This window comes from Lemur catta, chromosome 2 (genome assembly GCF_020740605.2).
Source record: "Lemur catta isolate mLemCat1 chromosome 2, mLemCat1.pri, whole genome shotgun sequence".
Taxonomy (NCBI): domain Eukaryota; kingdom Metazoa; phylum Chordata; class Mammalia; order Primates; family Lemuridae; genus Lemur; species Lemur catta.
In genome coordinates this window covers 24472999-24496203 of record NC_059129.1, presented here as the reverse complement: position 1 = coordinate 24496203, position 23205 = coordinate 24472999, and the positions used below count along the sequence as shown (strand labels likewise).

General features: G+C 41.5%; 1 protein-coding gene and 1 non-coding gene across 4 annotated transcripts in view; one reads left to right on the top strand and one right to left on the bottom strand.

Annotated features, from left to right (window-relative positions):
* Positions 1-22414, bottom strand: part of LOC123631567 (transformation/transcription domain associated protein) — a 114315-nt gene extending 91901 nt beyond the window's left edge. For all 3 annotated transcript variants that reach the window (XM_045541330.1, XM_045541331.1, XM_045541332.1), the window contains exons 1-13: positions 22324-22414; positions 19717-19877; positions 19248-19297; positions 13792-13902; positions 12662-12766; positions 11568-11651; positions 9544-9600; positions 7987-8112; positions 6654-6731; positions 6372-6460; positions 5424-5520; positions 3630-3768; positions 412-490 (exon numbers count right to left, since the gene is read on the bottom strand). In XM_045541330.1, the coding sequence (XP_045397286.1) occupies positions 412-490; positions 3630-3768; positions 5424-5520; positions 6372-6460; positions 6654-6731; positions 7987-8112; positions 9544-9600; positions 11568-11651; positions 12662-12766; positions 13792-13902; positions 19248-19297; positions 19717-19816 (1115 nt within the window). In that variant the 5' untranslated portion in view covers positions 19817-19877; positions 22324-22414. The remainder of the gene's footprint in view (positions 1-411; positions 491-3629; positions 3769-5423; positions 5521-6371; positions 6461-6653; positions 6732-7986; positions 8113-9543; positions 9601-11567; positions 11652-12661; positions 12767-13791; positions 13903-19247; positions 19298-19716; positions 19878-22323) is intronic.
* Positions 17449-17553, top strand: LOC123633791. Its single transcript, XR_006733792.1, has one exon. It is a non-coding gene; the product is annotated as a small nucleolar RNA U13 (small nucleolar RNA).
* Positions 22415-23205: the final 791 nt, after the last annotated feature.

Below are 23205 nucleotides of genomic sequence, written 5' to 3'. Positions count from 1 at the left end.
AATTTTTTGTAGAGATGGAGTCTCACTACGTTGCCCAAGCTGGTCTTAAACTCCTGGGCTCAAGCAATTCTCCTACCTTGGCCTCCCAAAGTGCTGGGATTATAGACGTGAGCCATCAAGCCCAAATTTTTTTTTTATAATTGAAAAAAGATGAATGATATAGAAAACAAAAAAATTAATAAAGTCAGATAGAGTCTTATCTATGATTTAAGTCAAGACAATTATTTTGATTACTTCCTTTAAGCTTAGGCACAAAAAGCAACCTAAGGCCTTTCTAAAAATCCTGCAGTTCTAAATCCAATAGGTGAGTCAAGGCCCAACAGCATGTTGTCTGTTGTGACACTCATAACACTAAATGCCAGTAATCACCGCCCCTGGCATTTAACCAACATCATTTGTTTAATCTTGTACCTTAGAGTCTCTCGAGCAGTATATCCTGAGCCAATTAGTATGGATTCATCAAACAGCTTGTCCATGCAAGGAATGAACTCTAGAAGACAAATACCCATTGCATATATCACTAACAAAACCAATTACGCATTCAATTACTTCACAGTGTTTTCAATAGTAGCCAGTCTGCTATGCAATCCAGGCCTGAAGAGGGGCAGAGAGGAGACCAGAAAGGTGCATAAGTTGTCTCACTGTAAGGCAGAGGCTTTGCTAAGCCACAAAAGCCACCCACCAAAGATGCAGTCAGGGTCAAGGCCAGTATCAGAGAATGGACGAATTGAGCTTTGTGGACCCTGGCAGAGACCCTGCTCCCAATACTTCACTGGAAGCACATTTCACTGTCCAAAAAAGCTGCCACCATCCACTCAAAGCCATCTGGAGAAGGGGACAGCATCTTCTAAATGCCCCTTTATCTACCACCCTGAAGTCATATATCTTAAAGGTTTTATCGTTACTCATAATGAAGAACTAAGGATGTTTCTCCATTTAATCTAGGAATTTTTACAACCTTCTCATAGGCCTGGGTCCCGAGTGATAATTCCCCACTCCCTGGATGAGGCTGACCAGAATCTCATTGGGGCTCCTCTCTTGCTCTAATCCTGCAGGTGGGACCATCCTCAAAGTTTCTCTGCTCCCCTGCAGGCCTGAACCTAACCAGGGTTCCACAGAAACAGCTAGTCACCACTCAAGGACAAGTCACACTTCTGAAGATGTGCAGACAGAGCAGCGACAGCATTTCCACACTTCCCTAGAGCTACAAACATCCAAAAGGATGCTTAGGTTCTGCACAAGATGCACAAGATCTCTGGGTAATTTTCACAGCAGGGCAGTGCAGGGAGTAGCCAAATGAAAGCAGCAACGAGCAGTCCCTTCTGAGGTCAGAGGACAGAACGTGCCTGTACTGTCCTCAGTGAAGTGGCCAAGAGGAAGGAGGCACAGGAGGATGCAAAGGGCTCAGACACCAAACGCTGCAAGACCAGCTAAGGGACGAGTAAAAATTGCAAGTAAAGGGAGAAGTTACAGGAAATTAAACTGTACAACCACTGGTTTCCAGATCCTCTCTATGGTCCAAAATTAGAATCTCTAGGAAAAGGTGGAACTTGTTGAACACTCAGGTTTTCTCAAACCACTGGCTCTTCAGAATTAGTGCAAATGGGTTACTGATAAATACTTTTTTTTTTTTTTAGATGCTAAAGAAGTTAGGCTAAGAGAAAATATTATCGGATGTGGAAATTTTAACTGTAACATACATTTTTTGTTATTTTATGATAATCATAACATTTAGCAGAATTCTTTGTTTCTTTCAATCAAAACTGTTTTGAGATGTAATGCTATTAGCTATTTAAGTCCCAGCAACTATGATGGGCTTCAAATAAAGTGTCCTATAATATCGTATTAGAGAAAAAAAAAAAAAAAGCCAACCAGTATAGAGGCTAAAAACATGGAAAATTCAAAAAGCTGAATTGAATTCAACAAGTGTAACCTGATCAAACCTGAAAGAGTAGCAGCTTGGGAACTCAGCAATCTTGGTGAGCTCGTATTAACACAGATCAAAACCAAGCTTTATGGCCTCAAAAGGGAGCCTCCTTGTGCAGTGATGGAACAGGGGTTACCTGGCAAGCATGATAAAGGTTTGTAACCTGTCAGCACGTCAACAGCAGAAGCCTCCTGCTACACAGGTCCCCAAAACACCTTCAAAATCCTTACTCGCGTGGCAGGAATACTGGAAAAGTCACCTGAGAATGGCACTTGAGGTATAACTCATCCACTTCAGTAAACAGATTACAAAATGTTCCACTTAAAAGTCTATTTTCATATTGTTCTGAGATGGAGACAAAGGAGAAACCATAAACAGCAAAGGAAGTTGCCACCAGACAAGTCAAATGGCAGTCAGCTCTGGACAGCTCCAGAGCAGGGACTGAGCGCTGGCAAAGCTCTATTCCACAGCCTGGGTGATCCTCAGGCAAGTGTCTGTTCTGTAATTTTTGGTAAAATTGTACATTTCTTTTGTGCACTTTGCTACATGTGTTGAATTTAACAAAAGCATTTTAAAAATATCTATATTGTTTTCAACTATATTCACATACAATAGTCACACTATAATTTTTATTTTAATAGCACAAAAATACTTAAGCTTTACTGTATTAACTCACATGTAAGCACTCAAACTATATCCTTCCTTTCATGTTTAAATACTATGTAAGGAAGCCCAATCTCAGTTTTATGTATGCTCTGATTTACACACTGTGGCAAATAGAACTTTTTTTTTTTTTTGAGACAGAGTCTCACTCTGTTGCCCGGGCTGGAGTATTGTGGCATCAGCCTAGTTCACAGCAACCTCAAACTCCTGGGCTCAAGCAATCCTTCTGCCTCAGCCTCCCAAGTAGCTGGGACTACAGGCATGTGCCACCATGCCTGCCTAATTTTTTCTATATACTTTTAGTTGTCCAGCTAATTTCTTTCTATTTTTAGTAGAGACGGGGTCTCACTCTTGCTCAGGCTGGTCTCAAACTCCTGAGCTCAAACGATCCACCCACCTTGGCCTCCCAGAGTGCTAGGATTACAGGCGTGAGCCACCGCGCCCGGCCGCAAATAGAACAATTAACATGAAAAATAACTGAGGAAAAGTATTATCATCTTTAAACAATTAAGATATAACTTCAACCTAACACTTTGGACATATCAAATATACGAAGTACTAAAAGATTATAAAACAATATGATTAACTGAAAAAGTATAACTATCAGATTAGCAAAAAGTATCAGCCTTGTGCCATAAAAACAACCAATCTGTCATTTTCACAGCACAGAGAACAAAAAGTTTTTGCTCACCTTTCAAAGATAGCTAGCTGTGCGTGCGTAAGCAAATGGCTATTTGCAACTTCAAAAGATACACAAAGGCAGTAAAGTATCCAGAGCTACTCAAGAGCGTAAGCTATGCCAAGAATAATCACATTAACTATGAGACTGTTAAGAAGATAAAGAGAGAGAGAAGCAGAGAGAGAGGCAGGCGATCAGGGAGAGGGGAGGTGGAGAGGCGGAGTAAAGAGGGGAAAGAATAAATAAACCCGAGAGGCCATCAAGAAAGCAAGGACACGTGGACGTTTGGCAGCACGGCCGAGTCCCCTCAGACAGCTGCGGGACTCATGTCAGCATTCAGACAAGACGAGACGGACATACGGTTTCTCAGCTCTGTGGTGAGGATGTGTTTTGCAGCAATCAGAAGCTCCTTTCTGAGGTGTGCAGTCTCTGCTGGACAATTTGACAGTAACTGTAGCATTCCTTTCACCATCTGCTGAGAGTACTTAGTCACTAACTCCTAGAAAAATAAGGAGTTAAACAACAGTTTCACTGATAGGTGATTGTTAAGAAAAATCCAAATTGTATCAGCTTTTGAAAAATTCAGTAAGACTCAGCTTCACTCAAACAGCCCTCATTAGGTAGCAGGCCTACGAAACAATATCCAAAAAGTTTTAAATAGTGTGTGTGTGCAGGCATGTACAATGCCACACTGGAAATCTGTACAGCCACGTATATAGCAGTTTCTTTTACACAGCAGGATTGTGGGTGTGTTCTTTGCCCTTTTCTCTATTTCCCAACTTTCAACAGTGACTATGTATTGCTTCACTATTAGGGAAAAGAAGGGAGGGAGGAGGGCAATTAAAACATGGCAAGTGTTTTTTAAAAGTAAACACTTTTTACCTAGCCATCCCGTTAGTGTAACTTGTGCATGAACCAGAGACAACTCTAATTTACAATCTCCTTCTGAGGCATCTTAAGAAGGAAATTCACCAAGATAACTCAAGCAGACTAAAATATCAAGGGGTACCTAATTTAAATTGTTTAAACCAAATGCCCCCTCCCCCCTTTTTTTTGGAGATAGACTTGGGCAAGAGTGTTGGGGCATCAGCCTAGCTCACAACCACCTCTAACTCCCGGACTCAAGCGATCCTCCTGCCTCAGCCTCCGGAATAGCTGGGACTACAGACATGTGCCACCACACCCAGCTGATTTTTCTATTTTTTATAGAGATGGGGTCCAGCCCAAGGACAGGGTATTTGGGAATTAATTAAAGTTAAATGAGGCGATAAGGGCCGGGCTTGGTGGCTGGTGCTCAGACCAGCCTGAGCAACACAGAAAGACCTTGATGCTACAAAAAATAGAAAAATCAGCCGGGCATGGTGGCACATGCCTATAATCCCAGTAACTTGAGAAGCTAAGGCAGGAGGATCTCTTAAGCCCAGGAGTTTGAGGTTCTAGTGAGCTATGATGACACCACTGCACTCTAGTCTAGGCGACAGAGACCCTATCTCAAAAGAAAAAAAAATGAGGCCATAAGGGTGGGGCCCTAATCCAATAGGACTATGGCCCTATAAAAGGAAGAATAGAGAGAAATCTCTCTCCCTCTCTCTTTCTGTTCACCATTTGAGGACACAGCAGGAACGCAGCAGTCTGCAAGCCAAGAAGAAAGCCCTCACCAGAAACCAGAACCTTAATCTTAGACCTCTAGGCTCCAAAAAAAAAAAAAAAATTTCTGCTGTTGTCTAAACCACCTAGTCTATGGTATTTTGTTAAGGCTGCCAAGCAAACAAAGACAACCACTCAGCAATAAAAAGTAATGTATTACCAATAAAGTAACAAGAATGAATCTCAGTATGGCCAGACTCAAAAGGTTACATACACTATATACTATATGATTCCATTTATAGGACATTCTGGAAAAGATAAAACTATCGAGCCAGAAAATAAATCAGTGTTTGCCAGGGACTGGAGGCAGAAGAAAGAAACTGACCACAAATGTATACAAGGGAATTTTGGGGAGTCACAGGAATATTCTACATTTTGATGTGTTGGTGATTACCAACTGTAAGTATTTGTCAATTCATAGAACTGTACATCCACAAAAGGTGAATTTTATTATATGTAAATTATATCCCAGTAAACCTGACATAAAACAAAAGTCCATGACTTTACCTGGTAAATTCTGATGATATAAGCTAAAAATGACAGTGTTTTAATCTGAGCAGCAATGAAGTCAGCATACAACTCCTTGTTGTAAAGCTTATGTTGCCTGAATGAGAAATGAATAAAATTTGCAATATTAGCTCTCACTTTGGGTGACATTAGTATTAATTAAAAGCCTGTAACAATTACTAAGCCCAAAAGACTGTTTGATTTCTACACAGACCAGAATAGCACAGCAGCAATAGTAAATGCTACACTTCTATGCAGTTCCAAGTAACATAAAGGACTTAAGAGCCAAAACTCAGGTAGTTTGCCAAACCATTTCACAGCACTTACAAAAAATCAGTGCTAGACAGACCCCCTCGGTCAGCAGAGAGAATCAGTGCACCATCTGCTCAATGCAAGACCCTACACGAAGGCCATACAGGTGATCAGAGCTGACCCTCCTCAGGTCCCGCCCTCAAATGACTCAGCCAGGTAGGCTCCAAGTCAACAGTAAGTGAAATGGTTTTTGGAGGAATGCTATCAAGTTTGAGAAGAGTCTTCACTGAGAGGCTTCAAAGGATGCATACAGCCTATTCAGAGATGAAGGGTGAGGGGGAATCAAAGGGAGAAAGAACATTCTAACACTCATGCTGAAAGGAACAGTGAGAACAAAGGCTTGAAGGTGAGAAAGGCTTGGATATCCATAAATATCAGTGAGCATAGTAATGCCTGATATCATATTTCTAAATTTACAAAAAACCAAAAACCAGGATATTATCTCATATTTTCAAAATAAAGAACTAAAATAACTGTAACTACCATCATTGAAACAGAAGTTCAAAAAGTCAAAAATGCATATAATTTTACCAAAACTTTATCACTCATAACTTTCCTGTCTTAAGAATGGCCACAGCAAATGTATTTTTACTTGGAATCAAAGCATCCTGGTAGCCGGCTATAGTGAAATCTCACCTGGCTTGTGCAGACACCTGAATTGCAATGGTGTTCATGATCAAGGGCACGAATTCAGCAACAACATTGTGGATGTTCAGTTTGTAGAGCTAAAAGCAAACATACCAGATTTTCATGCTTCTATACTCTGCTATAGCAAAATAACTTGATGTACCAAAGAATCATTGCATTAGTTAGCATGCGTGTATTACACACAATTTTTTGCCACAGAAAATTAGACATCAATTTTGCCATAAAGTAAGAAGCCAAAAAACCCAAGGAACTAATAAGCAATACACATACCTGATACATTAAAACAACAATAATGGGCAATTCTGCTAACACTTTCAGAGAAAGTGATCCTCTTGGAATGATGGAATGCTACAAGACAGAAACAGGTGTGACTGTGGTGATTGCTGTGGCCTTTAAAATAGTCCCACCCAGTGTCCACGATTAAGCATCGCCCACATTGAATTAGAGGGAAGGGAAAATACTGACACATCTTTGTAAATATCTGCAATGAAAGATCCAAATTGTGTTGAAAACCAAGCATACAAAACTAGCGCTTAATATAAAGGTTTTTATGTTTTCCTACATAATCACTTGTAGTAAAAACTTCCAGAAAATATGTCATAACTTAGAGATTCAAATCACTAGTATTTATTATTTTACTTACCTAAAAGAACAGCAAAAAGCACAATATACCCAGCAATTTTATTCAAAGATATTTGTAAATGGAAAATGCTTACCATAGATATAAAAAAATTAGTCTTAATATATTAAGGACTCATAAAACAGGTAAGGAAAATGTCAGACAAAATACAAATGGGCAATGGATGTGAATAGACAAGGAAAAAAAGAAATACAAAGGAATTATACTCAGAAAACAAGTTTCTAATTCAAGAACAAAAGCTTCATTCACAACTTGGTTTCTTATTCATCCTAGCACAAAGTGAAACCTTGTATACAACCATTTCAGCGAAACAATATGGATGATAAAATATTCTTAATTCAACCACAAAAACTGTCATAGTAAATGCTCAGTACGTGTTACCTATGTGGTAGACACTACAAATACAAGACACTACCTGCAGATAATACCAGCATTATCTTCACAAAATTCCATGAGACAGGTTTTTCAGACAATGAGAGGGAAAATAAGGTCAGAACCGCAGGTTCATGAACTTTCCTAGAGTCAGAAAACCCGACTGGTAGGGCTGGGACACCATACTGGAGTTCTCTGCCCAGAGCCCACACCCTCAGTCACTGAACTGCAATTTTATCTGCAGTTATAAGGGATGCTATCACTGTCAAAAGACTCAGAGATAAGGGACAGAGCAGAGGCCCCAAGCCCACCTGCTGCTCTTCCCAGCAGCTGAGCCTGGGTTTCCCTTATGATCTCATCTTTACAGCCTGGCATCAAGGACGCCTCTGGAGAGCTCACTTTTACCACTTCCAGGCTGCGCGGCAGGACCAGCAATGCTCTGCCGGGCATATGTTTGTTTATGCAGCTTAAATGCCTCCACATATTTAAGAAAAAAAAAGAAAAATCTTAAGTGGCCCATAAGGTCAGTATCTCAACTACTAGAGCCACAGATAGAAACAACTCAGTCAGCAAAACAAATAAGACACTTACTGTTCGCGTCTCACTATCCTCACGCTCGGGATTGACCTTCACAGCAATCGTCGTTATCATACCAACCATTTCTGGGGGAGGGACTGTGTTCTCAGGGATCACCTGAGGGTTCTCAAAGTAGCGGTTCTACAAAAAGAAGAATAGAAATAGTTTTTCCTAAAGTAAAACACAGAATTCCTTCATAAAATACACCTGACATTTGGTGAAAGAAACCAAAATATTCTACATGTTTATGTCGCAGCAGTCCCATAGTACTTGGGCTCAGCCATTCATTCCCCAATGCTCTGAAGTAAAGTCTAACCCAACACACAGTTTACTCTGTACTCAAGACCACACAGATAAAACAATAGGAACAACGTTCTCTACCTTCAACAACAGAAAACAAAAACTTGCCTAAAATATTTTCTACTCTTTTTTTTTCCTGGTTAATAAAAGATGAAGTATTAATACAAAACACAGTGAGGCAGGGAAGAATGTACTCCATCCCTCTAGTGAAGAAACTAGGAGCTAGTTCCTATTGAATTAACTTTTCAAAGTCTCTAAATAGAGACTGAAGAGGGAACAGAAGCAAAGCACACACGACGACTTTAAAAGCCAGGACCTCACTTTCATCCTTCATTCTCAGCGGAATTTGGGCTTCACGTTAAACAAGGCAGATGCCTGTGAAAAGCAGCTCTCAGGCTCTGACAGAAGGGCAGGTGACAGGACATGACAACTGAAAGTAACTAATCTTAAGTTTTATACATTGTTCCCAGACTAAAATCCTTAAAATGCCAGAAAGAATCAATTTTACTCTATGTTACTTACAAAAAATTTTTAAGCTTTAAAAGAAATTTTTTAAATAAAAAATTCTGACACATAAACAGATTTATGCACAATTTTTACAAAAGCATTATTTGTGATAGCAAAATATTGAAAAATCAGGAAAATAAGCAATAGGGAAATGACGAAGGTAGGAACATGTGAAAGAAAATTATGGGGCCATTAAGAATTATGACTGCCAGAAAGACAGTCTCGAAGGTGTTCCAAACTGATTGCAGCCAAGTCTAGTGGGTGAAAACGAGACGGGGAGGAGATTTTCCTCTTCTACTCCACGTACTTTCACGTTGCAGCACTGCTTGTAAAGACTTCTTAACAATATTGAAAAAAATTTATAACGATATAGAAAAATACTGAAAATCTATGCCACCTCCCAAAAGTTTTTTCTTCAAGATTGTGAGTTCAACCATCTTTAAAATGCACAAAAGGAAAAACAAAACAAAACCTCAACATCGGTGGTTGCTTACAAGTGAGAGAATTATGATTTATTTTCTGATTTTTACCAAAATTTCTATAATAAAAACATATTGATTTTATGTAAAAAATAAGTAAGCTAAATAGAGAAACCAAAAGAACTCTTTTTTTGAAAGGCTGATTTATCAACCTAGATTTTAACCATCACTAAACATCCCCTATTTTAAAATTAGCATCTCCCTCCACCCTCAATTATTTCTTCAACTGTTCCAAAACCCCTTTGGAAAAAAGAAGTAATAAATTCAAACCATAGTAAAAACATACCACTACTTTTGGAAGCTCCTTATAAATTTGTTTCACAAAATCCAAAAAATGATGAATCTAAAAAAAAAACAAAAAAAAAAGACACTTTCGTTATAGGAAGATATTCATAAAATGCTTATAAGAAAAATCATATTAATAATAATCTTGATAGGTAAGCACAATGTCAGACTCAAGATACAAATAGGCAATAGATGTGAACAAACAAAATATATATATAACTATTAAGAACTGATTAGGGCCAGGCACGGTAGCTCACTCCTATAATCCTAGCACTCTGGGAGGCTGAGGCAGCTGGATCACTTGAGCTCAGGAGTTCGAGACCAGCCTGAGCAAGAGCGAGACCCCGTCTCTACTAAAAATAGAAAGAAATTATCTGGCCAACTAAAAATATATATAGAAAAAATTAGCTGGGCATGGTGGCGCATGCCTGTAGTCCCAGCTGCTCGGGAGGCTGAGGCAGTAGGATCGCTTAAGCCGAGGAGTTTGAGGTTGCTGTGAGCTAGGCTGACGCCACAGCACTCACTCTAGCCCGGGTGACAAAGCGAGACTCTGTCTCAAAAAAAAAAAACAAAACAAAACTGATTAGTAGAAAACAAGTTTCTAATTCAGGAAGAGCAAAGACATGAAAATTAAAATAAATGCCACTTTTTGCCTTTCAAAAGTAATAATACACAATGTTTGAGAGGCTGTAATTAGGAGACTCATATACTACTCAGGGACCATTAACTGCTGAAATCTTTCTAGAAATCAACTTAGCAATATATATCAGAAGCATTAAAACATAAATACCTTTGACTCAATAATTCTTCTACAAACCTAGTCTATGAAATAATTCAAACCATAAAGATATTCAGTAATATCTGAAATATCTTAAATATCCAGAAAATAAGGATACCCATAAGAAATATTATGTACCCTTAAATTAAAAGTTCATTTTATAAAGGATTTTTTTATGGCTGGGAAATGCTTACATATAATAGGAAGGAAAACAACCAGGATATAAGATGTTATTATCACAATTATGTAGAAAATATACATTAAGGTGAGGAAAAGAGAAGGAAATCACCAAGACATTAACTTTTTTTTTTCTTGGAGACAGAGTCTCGCTGTGTTGCCTGGGCTAGAGTGAGTGCTGTGGCGTCAGCTTAGCTCACTGCAACCTCACACTCCTGGGCTCAATCTATCCTCCTGCCTCAGCCTCCGGAGTAGCTGGGACTATAATCTCCTGCCATAATGCCCAGCTAATTTTTCTATTTTTAGCACAATTGGGGTCTTGCTCTTGCTCAGGCTGGTCTTGAACTCCTGATCTCAAGGGATCCTCCTGCCTCGGCCTCCCAGAGTGCTAGGACTATAGGTGTGAGCCACCGCACCCGGCCAAGACATTAGTTATTGTTTTTAAGATGACAGGAATTCTGTTTCATTGTTATACTTTTAATTTCCAAATAATCTACAACAGACATTTACTAAGGTCATCATCAGAGAAAGTATTACCGAATTTTGGCAAAAGTTGCACCTAGCTACATAGTAAGCAGTAAGTATGCCAATCATTGTACTAAGAACTTTTAGATCTAATTTTCAAACAACATTTTGAGTATACGCTATGATTATCCCCATTTTACAGGAAAGTCACCAAAAGGTTCCGAGCTTACCAACGTCACACAAGTACTGACTTACAGACTTGAGATTCTAACCAGACTGTGACTTTAGAGCCCACATCTCTACTCTTGTACAACATGAAATGATTCGTGCTTTCTGGCACATCAGCCACGTAAATACCAGAACAGAGCAGACAGACCTGTCAGTCTGGTCAGTTCATCTACCAAACAAATTCAGAGAAGTACTGATATACACACTGGGGAAAAAGTCACTGTTAAACCCATAAACAACTGCCTCCAACTTAGGTTGTATTTTTTACACTTAAAAGCAGCACATGTTCAATCAACTCTAAAAGAGAATTAAAAAATGTATGTGGCAGAAGGATTTGTTGACACACTTCATAAATGCTATCAGGATAAACAACTTACTTCTTGTGTGATCGGTGGCCTGAACTGTTTGTGTAGCTCAATAATTATTCTTAGACAGATAAGAACATTCTCTTCGTTTTCCGTCTTTAAAAAAGAAAAGCATTTACAAATAGTTATACCTTTGAGGACTTAAAGATTAAAGACTAATTTTCTAAGCATTTTATGAACATACATCCTCCATCAACCAAATTCTACTTGATTTGTTAAAAATTCATAAGCCCATAGAACACAGCTGTCCCAGACAGGAAGCTTTCGTGGTCTTTTGTGGACCATCTGAAGGGCATCCTGCCAGCAAACTCTGAGAATAATACTGACAGACAGATCAACTTGCTTTTAAAAGTCCCACCGTGAATTAAGGACTTCATGGCCCAATTGACACTTTTCACTGTTTGAAAATATTGCTGAGAGACCAGGAAAGAATAATTATTGAACACCCCCCATGGACTGGACCCTCTGGTAAGCACTTTACAAATGCTCTGTGCGTAGTGGGTGCCGTCCACATTTGACCTATGAGGAAGTGAAGCCTCAGAGCAGTTGCACCATGTGGCTGACACGACATAGCTAACGAGAGGCAGGGCCAAGATCTGACCTAACTCTTTCCCGCTCCAAAGCTCATCTTTCTGAGGGGCCCAGAAACATGAGAGAATTCTAAACACCTCAAGACTAAGAGGAGCAAGAAAACAATTTTAGAGATTAATTTAACAGGTACCAAATGGATTTGCCCCAAGAATTCGAGATACTTTTTATGAGCATCTACTATGTGTAAAGTACTTGCTCCAGAAAAACACAAGGGAAAGCACCATGCAGATGAACCCTGCACTCTCAACCACCGCCCAACTTCATTTTCCACAAATTTTTCAAAGATTTCCACTATGTCTAATCAATTTCCCAGTGACTCAAACGGAATTTTCAATTAAGTTACCTTTCTTAGAAATTTCATCAAGGAAATGGGGGGAAAGGGACATTAAGAAAAATTTTTGCCCACGTGAATAAGAACTTGAGTGAAAGTTGTAAAATACTAGATTTTACCATAAGAAAACCATTGAAAGTTTTGAGTACGGCTATATAAACGAGAATTAATTCTCGAAGGTTACCTCCAAAAAGCGAAACATCACAGACAAAACATTTTTTGTATGAGGACGAAGATGCTCATTGGTTGGTATTCTATGAATTATTTCAAGTACTAGCTTCCGCAGTTGCTGACAAGGAAAAATAAAGAATGTAAAGATAAAAATACTTTCAAGGAGTCCAAATTAATTCTCTCACATTTTACAAGTATCACACAGCTGGCTGAACTACCATACCACAAATGGATCTGATTTTAGAAACAGTCCATTTAAACTACTTAAATGTAATCCAAAATACGTACTGCTAATCATTATTTTCAATACTTCTACAGTTGTGTACCAAATCAACTAAGCCAATTTCTCCTCTTTCACAACTTAACCAGAATTTCCAGCAGAAGGACACTACTGTACAAATATGGAATAGATTCAAGATGAAACAGCAAAACACAAACCACCTAGTTTAGGATCTCCCTTCTCAATCTCAGGTTAGCTAGCTTCCACGATGCCATCTCCTATTACCCTGGGCACAAGGACTAGTTAAGTCCTAAGCCGTCCTCATCTTTCCTGATTCTGTCTGAGCAGCTGACAATTAAGAGGTAGGCCAAATCTGTAAGGTCTTGCAGTGGTATAATACAAAAATGCTTTATTTACTGATAAATTTTCACTAATATTATGGTAATGTTTTTTTAAAAGTTATTATTAAGAGATATGTGTTGAAATATTCATAGAAAAAATGATATGATGGAACCATATTTAAATGGTCATGGTGGGTGGGTGAAGAGTGTGGGGGTGTGTGCAGATAAAACAAAATTGGCCATGAGCAACTGAAATTATTAAGTTTAGAGTTACTCAGTAGGTATGGTGGTGGGGGGGGTCATTCCTTCCTTTGCATACATTCCAATTTGTCTTAATGAACCATATACATCCACACATCTTTGGTTGGCAAATGTGAATAATTTAAATCATAAAAGAGATGGCCCAGACAAAATAAAACCTAGACATTTAAGTGAGGCAGTAATGGTCCTAGACAAAGTTATCCTTCGTTGACAAAACCTCTTTTATTTTGAAGCAGAACCCTAAGTTTTTTCAGTTAATTCATAAATGTTCACAATCCTACAGCATGACTTTTTGTTCCTCACTGATATTTCTGAGATTACCTGGGCTGGTTTCTCCTGAAGAAACTGAACTTCTCCATCTTGAAGAAATGTAAGAAATCGAGGGATGATATGCTCCAGGAATGTAGAATACTGAGGAGATGACGTTACATTCTAACCATGCAAAAAGAAAAGCCTGTTATGTGTACATATTTTCATTTCAAATTCACATAATAATCTCAAAGGAATGTAAAATATTATAGCAGAGCTAATGGTAAATTTTAACACTTACAGATGCTTCAGTGATAATGTAATTTTAAATAAATTAGAATGATTACTGTTTCTGAAATCCAATTCAAGAGAACTAAATGCTAAATTTACCGTTAAAATTAGAAATACCAATACTTTGGAAAATGCTGAATTTGGAGCCCACTCTAAGCTGGCTCTGCCACAATCCAAGTATGAGACCTCTGAGAAGTCATTTAGCTTCTAGGTCTCAGTTTTTTCATCTGGAAAACAAAGAACCTAACAAAGTGACACCTTTTTCTAACTTAAAAATCTAATTTAATAATCAGAGCTATATTAATTAGATTATAATCTAATCCATTATTTATCCCAGCACCAATTTTAAAAGAATAGGAAATGAAACTATAGTTTGGAGAGAGTAGAGTAAAATGGCTAAAAGTGCAGTTTTTGGGTCCCACTTAGGAAGTGACAGTTACTTAACTACTCTGGGAATGATATATTACTTCCTGCTTCCCTTACAGGATGACTGTGAAGATTACATTAGTTACTGTATGTAAAGCTTATAATACCATCTATGTAAATACTCAGTGAGTGTTATCTGTTATTATTTACAGAGCACTTAGGTGCCAACACTGTGTTATGTGCCTTTTATTAGTTCTCACTTGGTCCTCACCACAACCCTAAGGTAAGTATTATCTCCATTTCACAGATAAAGAAAGAGGCTCAAAAAAGGTTAAAAAGTTTTGGAGCCAGGCATGGTGGCTCAAGCCTATAATACCAGCTACTTAGGAGGCTAAGTCGGGAGGATTGTTTGAGCCCAGGAGTTCAAGACCAGCCTGGGCAACACACCAAGACCCCCATCTCAAAAAAAAAGAAAAAAAAAAAAAAAGGTTTTGAAAGTAGATTCAAATCGAGTATATCTAAACCCAAGTCCTTTTTCTCTCTTAATATCTCACTTATGGCCAGGCTTGGGAGCTCATGCCTATAATCCTAGCATGCTGTGAGGCCAAGGGAGGTGGATCGCTTGAGGTCGGGAGTTCAAGACCAGCCTCAGCACCAGAGAGACCCCATCTCTACTAAAAATATAAAGAAATTAGCCAGGAAACTAAAAATAGAAAAAATTAGCCGGCGTGGTGTTGCACGCCTATAGTCCCAGCTACTTGAGAGGCTGAGGCAGGAGGATTGCTTGAGCTCAGGAGTTCAAGGTTGCTGTGAGCTAAGCTAATGCCACGGCACGCTAACCCAGGCAACAGAGTGAGAGTTTATCTCAAAAAAAAAAAAAAAAAACCCCAAAACAAAAAATCTCACTTATTCATTCAACAAATATTTATTGAATACAGAGTTCTTATCACGTGCAGGATCCCAGGAGATAAAATGGTGAACAAAGTAGATCCACGCTTTCAGAGATGGGGGAAGCAGCAGTAGTGGGAAGACAGTTATCCACAAAAAGAACTAACACTGCAGAATCACCATGGGGGAAGTGCCAGCAACGGGACATAACTTACCAGATGGAACCAAGCGCAGAAGATGCCTTCCTGCAGAAGTGATATTTACACTAAAACCCGAAGGGCAAGGAGTTACCCATAAAAAGGTGGGAAAGAAGGTTCTTAGAAAAGGATAGGCAAAGGTACAAAATCAAGAGAAAGCACAAGTGTACAAGGCACTAAAAAACATTCAGTACAGCGGAGATGGGGGTTTAAGAGAAAGAAGTTAAAGTTTTCCTGTCACCAATCTGGCAAGCTGGTGAGAGGAGGCTCCCAGGCAGTTAAATGTAGGGCTGAAGACAAAGGTGTGGACTTGTCTTTCATACGGGCAACCTCAGAAGAAGAGTCTATAAAGGAAGGCACGGGGGAAAATCAGAAAGCAGCATGGAGCAGGGAAAGAAACCACTGCAATTCTTGGCACATACACCTATGCACGTCAGTCTCCTGGGACCAAACTGACACATAATCCTGGGGGCTCCACGCACACAGAACACAGTACAGGAGGCACCCCAAGACTTGTGCAGTACTTGAATAGCTTTTCCCAAAGTAGACTGTGAATTTGTTGGGGACAAGAACTGTGTCTGTCACCTTTCAGCCCTAAAGCTTAGGATTTTTTATGAAACAACCACAATCAAGGAGTCAAGGAAAAGAGGGATAAGATTCATGCTGGAACGCTGAACTGCCAGGTTATCAAGAAATCAAACACATCTGCATATAAATCTATACTAACTACTGACTACACAACTCCAAACATCTGAGTTCCAAATTTCTCCAATAAAAAAGGCTCATTCAGCTGGGCACTGTGGCATGTGCCAGTAGTCCCAGCTACCCAGGAGGCTGAAGCAGAAGGATCACTTGAGCTCAAGGGTTCAAGGCTGCAGTGCGCTATGACTGTGCCTGTGAACAGCCACTGCACTCCAGCCCGGGCAACACAGTGAAACACTGCCTCTAAAAAAAAATTCAAAAAAACATTCATTCAACAAGCTGCCCAGGTATTCTGCCAATATTTCAAACTCAACCAGCTTTTTCATCCAGATGAATTTTTCATGTGATTTCTAACTCAAAGCTTTATTTATTTTGTCTTAAAAGATGGCCCATTTAATAATTACTTAGGCCAGAACTGTATCTCTAAGTGGACAGTGAAATGAATCTCTAAGATTCCTGAAATCATTGGGATTTTTTTTTACTTTCACTCACTTCATTTAAAAATTTTCCTAGGGTAGTAGTGGTGATTTGCCTACTGATGGTCATTCCAGTATTTAATTCTTTGATTTGATTTAATTTTAACCCAGTCATCTGAATTTCATTTAAGGTAAATGTTTAGATACATAAATTTCAAAAGTCACTATCTGGAAAAGTCCCAAGTATACTGCTTTACTAACTTTTAATTCTGTTACTTTAATCAATGCATCTGAGATCAAAAGCCAGGAACTAACTTGTGAACTGCAGATATGAAAAAAGGGAGTAAAGCCAGACAATTAATCCAGATAGCCCCAAGCCACTCTCAGAGGCTTAGCCCATGTGCTTGTTCCTGCAGGTTCACAGATACCCCCATGATTTCAGCTTCTCAAATCAACCTGCTAGGACTATGGTTCTCTCAGATCAGTTCTTCCAATAAAATGCAGAATGGAAGCTTAATCTCTTCTGCCTCCCACCTCTTTTTATATATATTTTTTAACAGCTTACTTTAGCAGCTTGGGCAGAAGAGGAAGCTCTTTAGCTAGATCTCTAAGTATCTCAATCTTTTTTTTTTTTTCTAGCTTGGTTCAAGGCAACAAGTCCCTGAAAATGTCCATTTAAAAAAATAAACTAAAATACTATTCATCACTACACACAGTAGGGTATCTGATTCAATCCCACTAGCATTTATTTAATGTTTATTAATTCAAAAGACCATGCATAGGCTAGGGAACATTTCATCTATGGTTCTTAACCTCATTAACTCTATGAGAAGGGTTTTATTATCCCCACATTAAAAATCAGAAATGTGATCCTTTTGTAGTTCATAAATATGATGATTGAGGTTTCATGCTCATGTGTGAGACGTGCCTCCCCTCAAACCTTGTTACACTGTTGGCACATTACCCATTTGACATGAAAAAAATTTTAAAATAAATAAAAAATAAGTAAAAAGAAATATGACTTTCTCATCTGTCTGAGACTAACTGGCTCTCAGGTGAACCATAAAGTTGGGCAAAAGACGAGGTAACTTTTCTCAGGTGTTGGACAAGGGGCAACATGAGACTGTGTTTCCCAAGAGGAGGGAGAGTCACAAGTTCAGCCTCATGATCACCACAGCTCTCTGCCTAGGTGATCTAGGTGACTAGGGTTCAGTATGCTGGGTCCAAATAGAAAACAGGCCTGCTGAGCTGAGGAGGAAAACCTCAGAGTTCAGGGGAGCTAAACTGGGTGGAATCTACAGGACAGAGCACCAGAGAAAAACAAACTACAGAGCAGGGGGGGTGAGGAGGGCTCTCATGAGCCCCTGGCTGAGGGCTGGGTGCACATACATAGGGTAACACTACCTAAAGTTTACCAGAGAGTGGCCGCTTTAGAGCTGAGAGATGAACAAGATACTAGTGCAATGTAGAGCAATATTAGAGAATGTTGGATTTAGCCTAGCCAGAGTGCAAAGACATACTTAGTATCTTGGGATACCACAACCCAGACATCAGACATCCAGCTGAGGAAGGACCACGCCCTAGAACAAGGCCTAAAATCAATCTCTGATGAGATCCACAGGGAGACAGAGTTTAGAGGTTGAATCCCATCAAGTTAGAGACTTTGGAAACACCTTGGGCTAGGCACAGGTCTTCCTTATCAAAGCATAATACCAAGCCTACACAAGATCAGTGAGATCAGCTGGCAAGTGAACTACCTATTATAAAAGTATCAATACTCTTCAGAGAGAGAGAACAGAATCTAGAATCCCTACATTTCATATATAATGTCCGCTGTATAATAAAAAATTACTAGACAAGCAGAGAAACAGGATAATGTGACCCACAGCCAATAGAAATTGACCTTGAGATAGCCCAAATGTCGGACTTAGTAGATGAAGACTTTAAAGTAGCCTTTATACAGTCAATGTGTTCAAAAATAAAAGAATATAATCTTAATCAATGAACATAGGGAATGTGCAGGGAAATAAAACCTATACAAAACTATGGAAATTCTAGAACTAAAAGTACAATAACTGAAATTTAAAAATACAAAAAATTGAAATTTTTTTTTAAAACCTAGCGGATTGCAGATGACAAAGTCAGTGAACTTGAAGGGAGATAAATAGAAATTATCCAATCTAAAGGACAAACAGAAATAAGATAGAAGAAAATGAACAGAGATTGAAGGACCTGTGGGACAATGACACAATTATAGAATGTGACGTCCAGAAGACAGAAACTGTTTGATCAAGGTCACAGAAGTCCTAAGTAGCACAGCCAGAACTGACATCCAGATCTCATTCCATAATAACATAGCATCAATTACCTGAACATAACAAAGTCACGACATAAGTTTGAGTGCATCCTGAGAGTATATGCCTTAAAAAGCTACATTTAAAAATGAAAAAACTAAACCCAACATTCCTCAACATAGTGTGGGGTTCACCATCACTAGTGTGAAGGTAGACAACACTGTGTACAACTTTTCAGTTCTGAAATATAATAGATTACATTAACAAAGACACTGACTTTTTAGTTAGTAGTAAGACGACTAACAGAGCAGCAATAGGAAAGTGCGTAAGAATGTTTACCTCAAAATGCAAAATATAAAATATAAAGCTCATACCTCAAAATTTTCACTAACTTCTTGCATCATTTTTAACTTTGTTTCATCAGCTGTAAATGGCAAAAGAAAAACATCAGATAATTAAAATTATGTTAAGGTCCTTCCTAAAATTACTAGATTTAATAATTTCAGAGAAGCAATCAGATCTTATCAGTTTGACTGTCATGGCCCAATGGAAGGCACATAGCTAGTTCCCTAACAACCAGTCACACACATTTGTACTATCAGACATACATGTGCATGCACAGACAAGGATACAGAGACACACACATACACACACACACAGACACACACGTGCCTCTTTGGGGCTCCAGCCAGTACTGCTCATCACTTTGCTTCTCTACAAGGTAGAGGAAGGAAAACAAGGATAAAAGTTAATGTTACAATTTATGTCAAAGTGCACATCATTGAACTGACATGAACAAGTCATTTTCAATGCATTTCTTAGTGACAAAAAGGACCAACTCACGTGTATTTACATCTGTGAGAGCTGCCACAAACTGAAGGTACTTTTTCATCAGAGTGGTTTGGTCAACCACCGTGGCCCCTTGTGTTGCAACAAACGCCATTTTTCTTTTGAGCTAGTTTGTTTCTCAAGAGAAAAGTATCGGGTCCATGAGTTCACCCAGCCTATGAAAAGAAACATATGGGTAGCTAACTTATAAAGGGCACGAGCTCACACTCTCTCTAAAAATCTTACCTAAATGCCTACATTCATTTAACTACTTTTGCATTAGTCCACAACATAACACTATTCCTTCTGCTTTTTTGAATATAAAATGTACCCAAATCCATTTTGTCTACTAATTACAAAACATGATTTTTATACACAGAAGCTTTTCTTTCCTACTGTATTTCCTTCTTTCCCTAAGTCAGGGGTTGGCAAACATTTTCTGTACAGAGCCAGATAGTAAATGTTTTAGTCTTTGTGGGCATAAAGTCTCTGTCACAACTACTCAGCTCTGTTGTAGCCAGAAAGCAGTCACAGACAACATGTAAATGAACAAGCGAGGCTGTCTTCCAATAAAACTTTATTTATAGATGCTGAAATTTGAATTTCATATAATTCTCTTTCATCTTGAATTATTATTCTTCCTTTTTTCCCTCCCAGCCATTTAAAAACATAAAAACCATTCTGAAGGCTGGGCGTGCTAGCTCACGCCTGTAATCCTAGCACTCTGGGAGGCCTAGGCGGGTGGATCATTTGAGCTCAGGAGTTCGAGACCAGCCTGAGCAAGAGTGAGACCCCCCCCCCATCTCTACTAAAAATAGAAAGAAATTAGCTGGACAACTAAAAAATATATAGAAAAAATTAGCTGGGCATGGTGGCACATGCCTATAGTTCCAGCTACTTGGGAGGCTGAGGCATGAGGATCGCTTGAGCCCAGAAGCTTGAGGTTGCTGTGAGCTAGGCTGATGCCAAGGCACTCTAGCCAGGGCAACAGAGTGAGTCTCAAAAAAAAAAAAAAAAAACGAAACACCATTCTGAGTTCACGGGCTGTATAGAAACAGGGAGCAGGCTGGATTTGGCCTGCCAACTGTGCTTCAGCAAGCCCTGCCCTAGGTGATTGCTTGCAGCTGGCACACAAGCACTCAAAAGTGGTTTTTTGTTTTGTTTTTTTTGAGACAGAGTCTCACTCTGTTGCCCGGGCTAGAGTGCCGTGAAAAAAGTGTTCCTTGAATGAATAAATGCTTCAAAAAGCACTTCGGTGAGTCAGGAACAGGCTGATGACCATACTTTGAGAACTGCTGCTTGAGCTGGTATGTAGATGGAGACTTGGTTTCTATTTTAAGAGCTGTCATAGTGTCCAGAGAACTTGGTGAAATTGCTTTTACCCATCCTCCTTGCATAATTTCACCCTGCATTAAGAGGTGGTTTCATGGCGTAGTTTTCTTTCTTCAACAGGCACTCCAATAACTCCTCTGCAGGCCTTCCAAAGGCCCTGCCCTACCGGATACACTCCCTTGCAGATGACACAGGCGATTGGGCCACCCTGACACCAGAGAGCTCCCTCCGGCCACTCTCTCTGACACACGAAAAACACTTCTTCCCATGCGGAGAGGATGCCCACAGCTGTCCTCGAACAGCCCACCAGAAGCCCCAATCCTCTGGCTCAGGGCAGACGTCACTAAGGAAACCAAGGCGAGGGGGACCCGGCAACTGTGCACCTCTTTCAGGTTACACACCCTCCTCCAAGCACAGGAGGCCCCACAACCGGTTCCCCATCCCAGGGGACCCAAGATTCAGGCTCACGGCCTCTGCCTGCCTAAGAATCCCCTAGTACTGCCCAAACTTTTTACAATCTCAGACCCCTTTTTTCACGTAAGTCGTTAACTCTGCCATTTCCCGGACCCGAGAAGCCAGGCTCTGCCTCCCGCCGGGCCTGGGGCCCCTGACGGCGAAAACGTCCCGCTCCGCCCGTCTGTTGGAAAGCGGTTCGAAGACGCCAGAGGCCGAGGACCCAGGTCTGGGTGCCAGGAAGCCCACGGCGCCCAGGCCGAGGTGGGAAGGCCCGGGCGGCTCCGCGTTGACACCCCGGGGCAAACGGCCCCGCCGGCCCCGCCCCACCGCGCAGAGACCCGCCGAGCCCGGCTTGAGGCGGCGCCGCCGAGCCAGAGGGGGCGCTGTCGTCGCCGCTACCTTCGCTGTCCGCGTCGGGCCTGGAGAGCCAGGTGCCTGCGTGGAGGCCGGGAGGTGCCAGGCCGGCCCCGAGGCGTTTTGGGGACGGGATCCCAACTCCTCGCCCGACCTCTCCAATCGCAAACGGCCCTCCGGTTCCCTCCTTTTGTCACCGTCCCGAGCACTCCGCGACAGCCTCCCAGGCCGTGCTACGGCGAGCGCCGAGGGCCAATCCCCGCGCCCGCTAGCCCTGCGCCTCCCATCGCTTCCTCCCGGCTCCACCAGGAACCGCGCAGGTCTGAGGACCGCCTACGGCCCCGGCGCCCCGGGGCGGGCTCCGGCGGAGGCCTACAGGGGACCGGGCCGCTCGAAGCCCCGCACCGCAGAGGCCTCCCCACGCCCGGGGGACGCGCGAGCCTCCCGGGGCCGTTCGGCCGTCCGCCCGCCCGCGCTTACCGAGGCCTCGGAGGCAGGCCCCCTGCAGTCCCGGCGCGCCACCTCCAGCGAAGCCCTCGCCGCCGCCGCCGCGCCGCCGTGCGCAGTCCCACCCCCGCTTAAAGCGGCCGCGCCCGCCGACCGAGAACTAGGCCCGGCGCGCCGCCCCCAAGTGGGTGCGGCCTGGGCGGGCGGCGGGAGCGGGGAGGGGCGTCCGCGGCCCGGGTGGCCCTCGGCCCTTTAAACCGGGGCCTGCGGTACGGGGCCGCCAGGATGCCGGGCCGGCAGGTCCCGAGCTGCTTCGGGCTCCTCCTGTCCCTAAAACTCCTCGCAGGCGCCAGGCTGTGGGGAAAGCGCGGGGGCTGCTGCGGGACGGAGGGCACCCGAGCGGCTTCCCGAGTGGGCAGCTGTCGGGCCCGGGTAGAGTCCACCCGGTGGTGGACAAAGCGGGGTTTTCTTTCCCGCTACCTTCGTGGATCCCTTCTTAGCCCGCAGAAAGGGGAGGAGGCAAGGAGGATTTTGGAAAGGCGAAGGGACTCTGTTGGCAAAATAAAGCCAACCAAGGTGTTCCGCCCGGAGGTGGTTGCAGAAAGGCCCATTTGTTTTGCAGCTGCATCTGCTAGAGGCTGGATCTACCTAGGGCAAAACCAGGTGGACAGCAGCCTCGGGCCAGGCTAGAGCAATGAAGAGACCGAGTGGGGAGTGGGGCAGAACGCCCTGATACTCAGCTGAGGTGGCATGGGCCAGACCAAAAGCCTCCTCAAAAGGGAAAAGTACTGACAGGTCTCGCACACTCCATCCATGAGAGTGGTTGACTAGCTGACTAGCGAGCTGTTCCTGTCAATCCATGGTTACCACGTTAGATGGACAGAGCATCACAATATAACCTGAACTCCACCACCT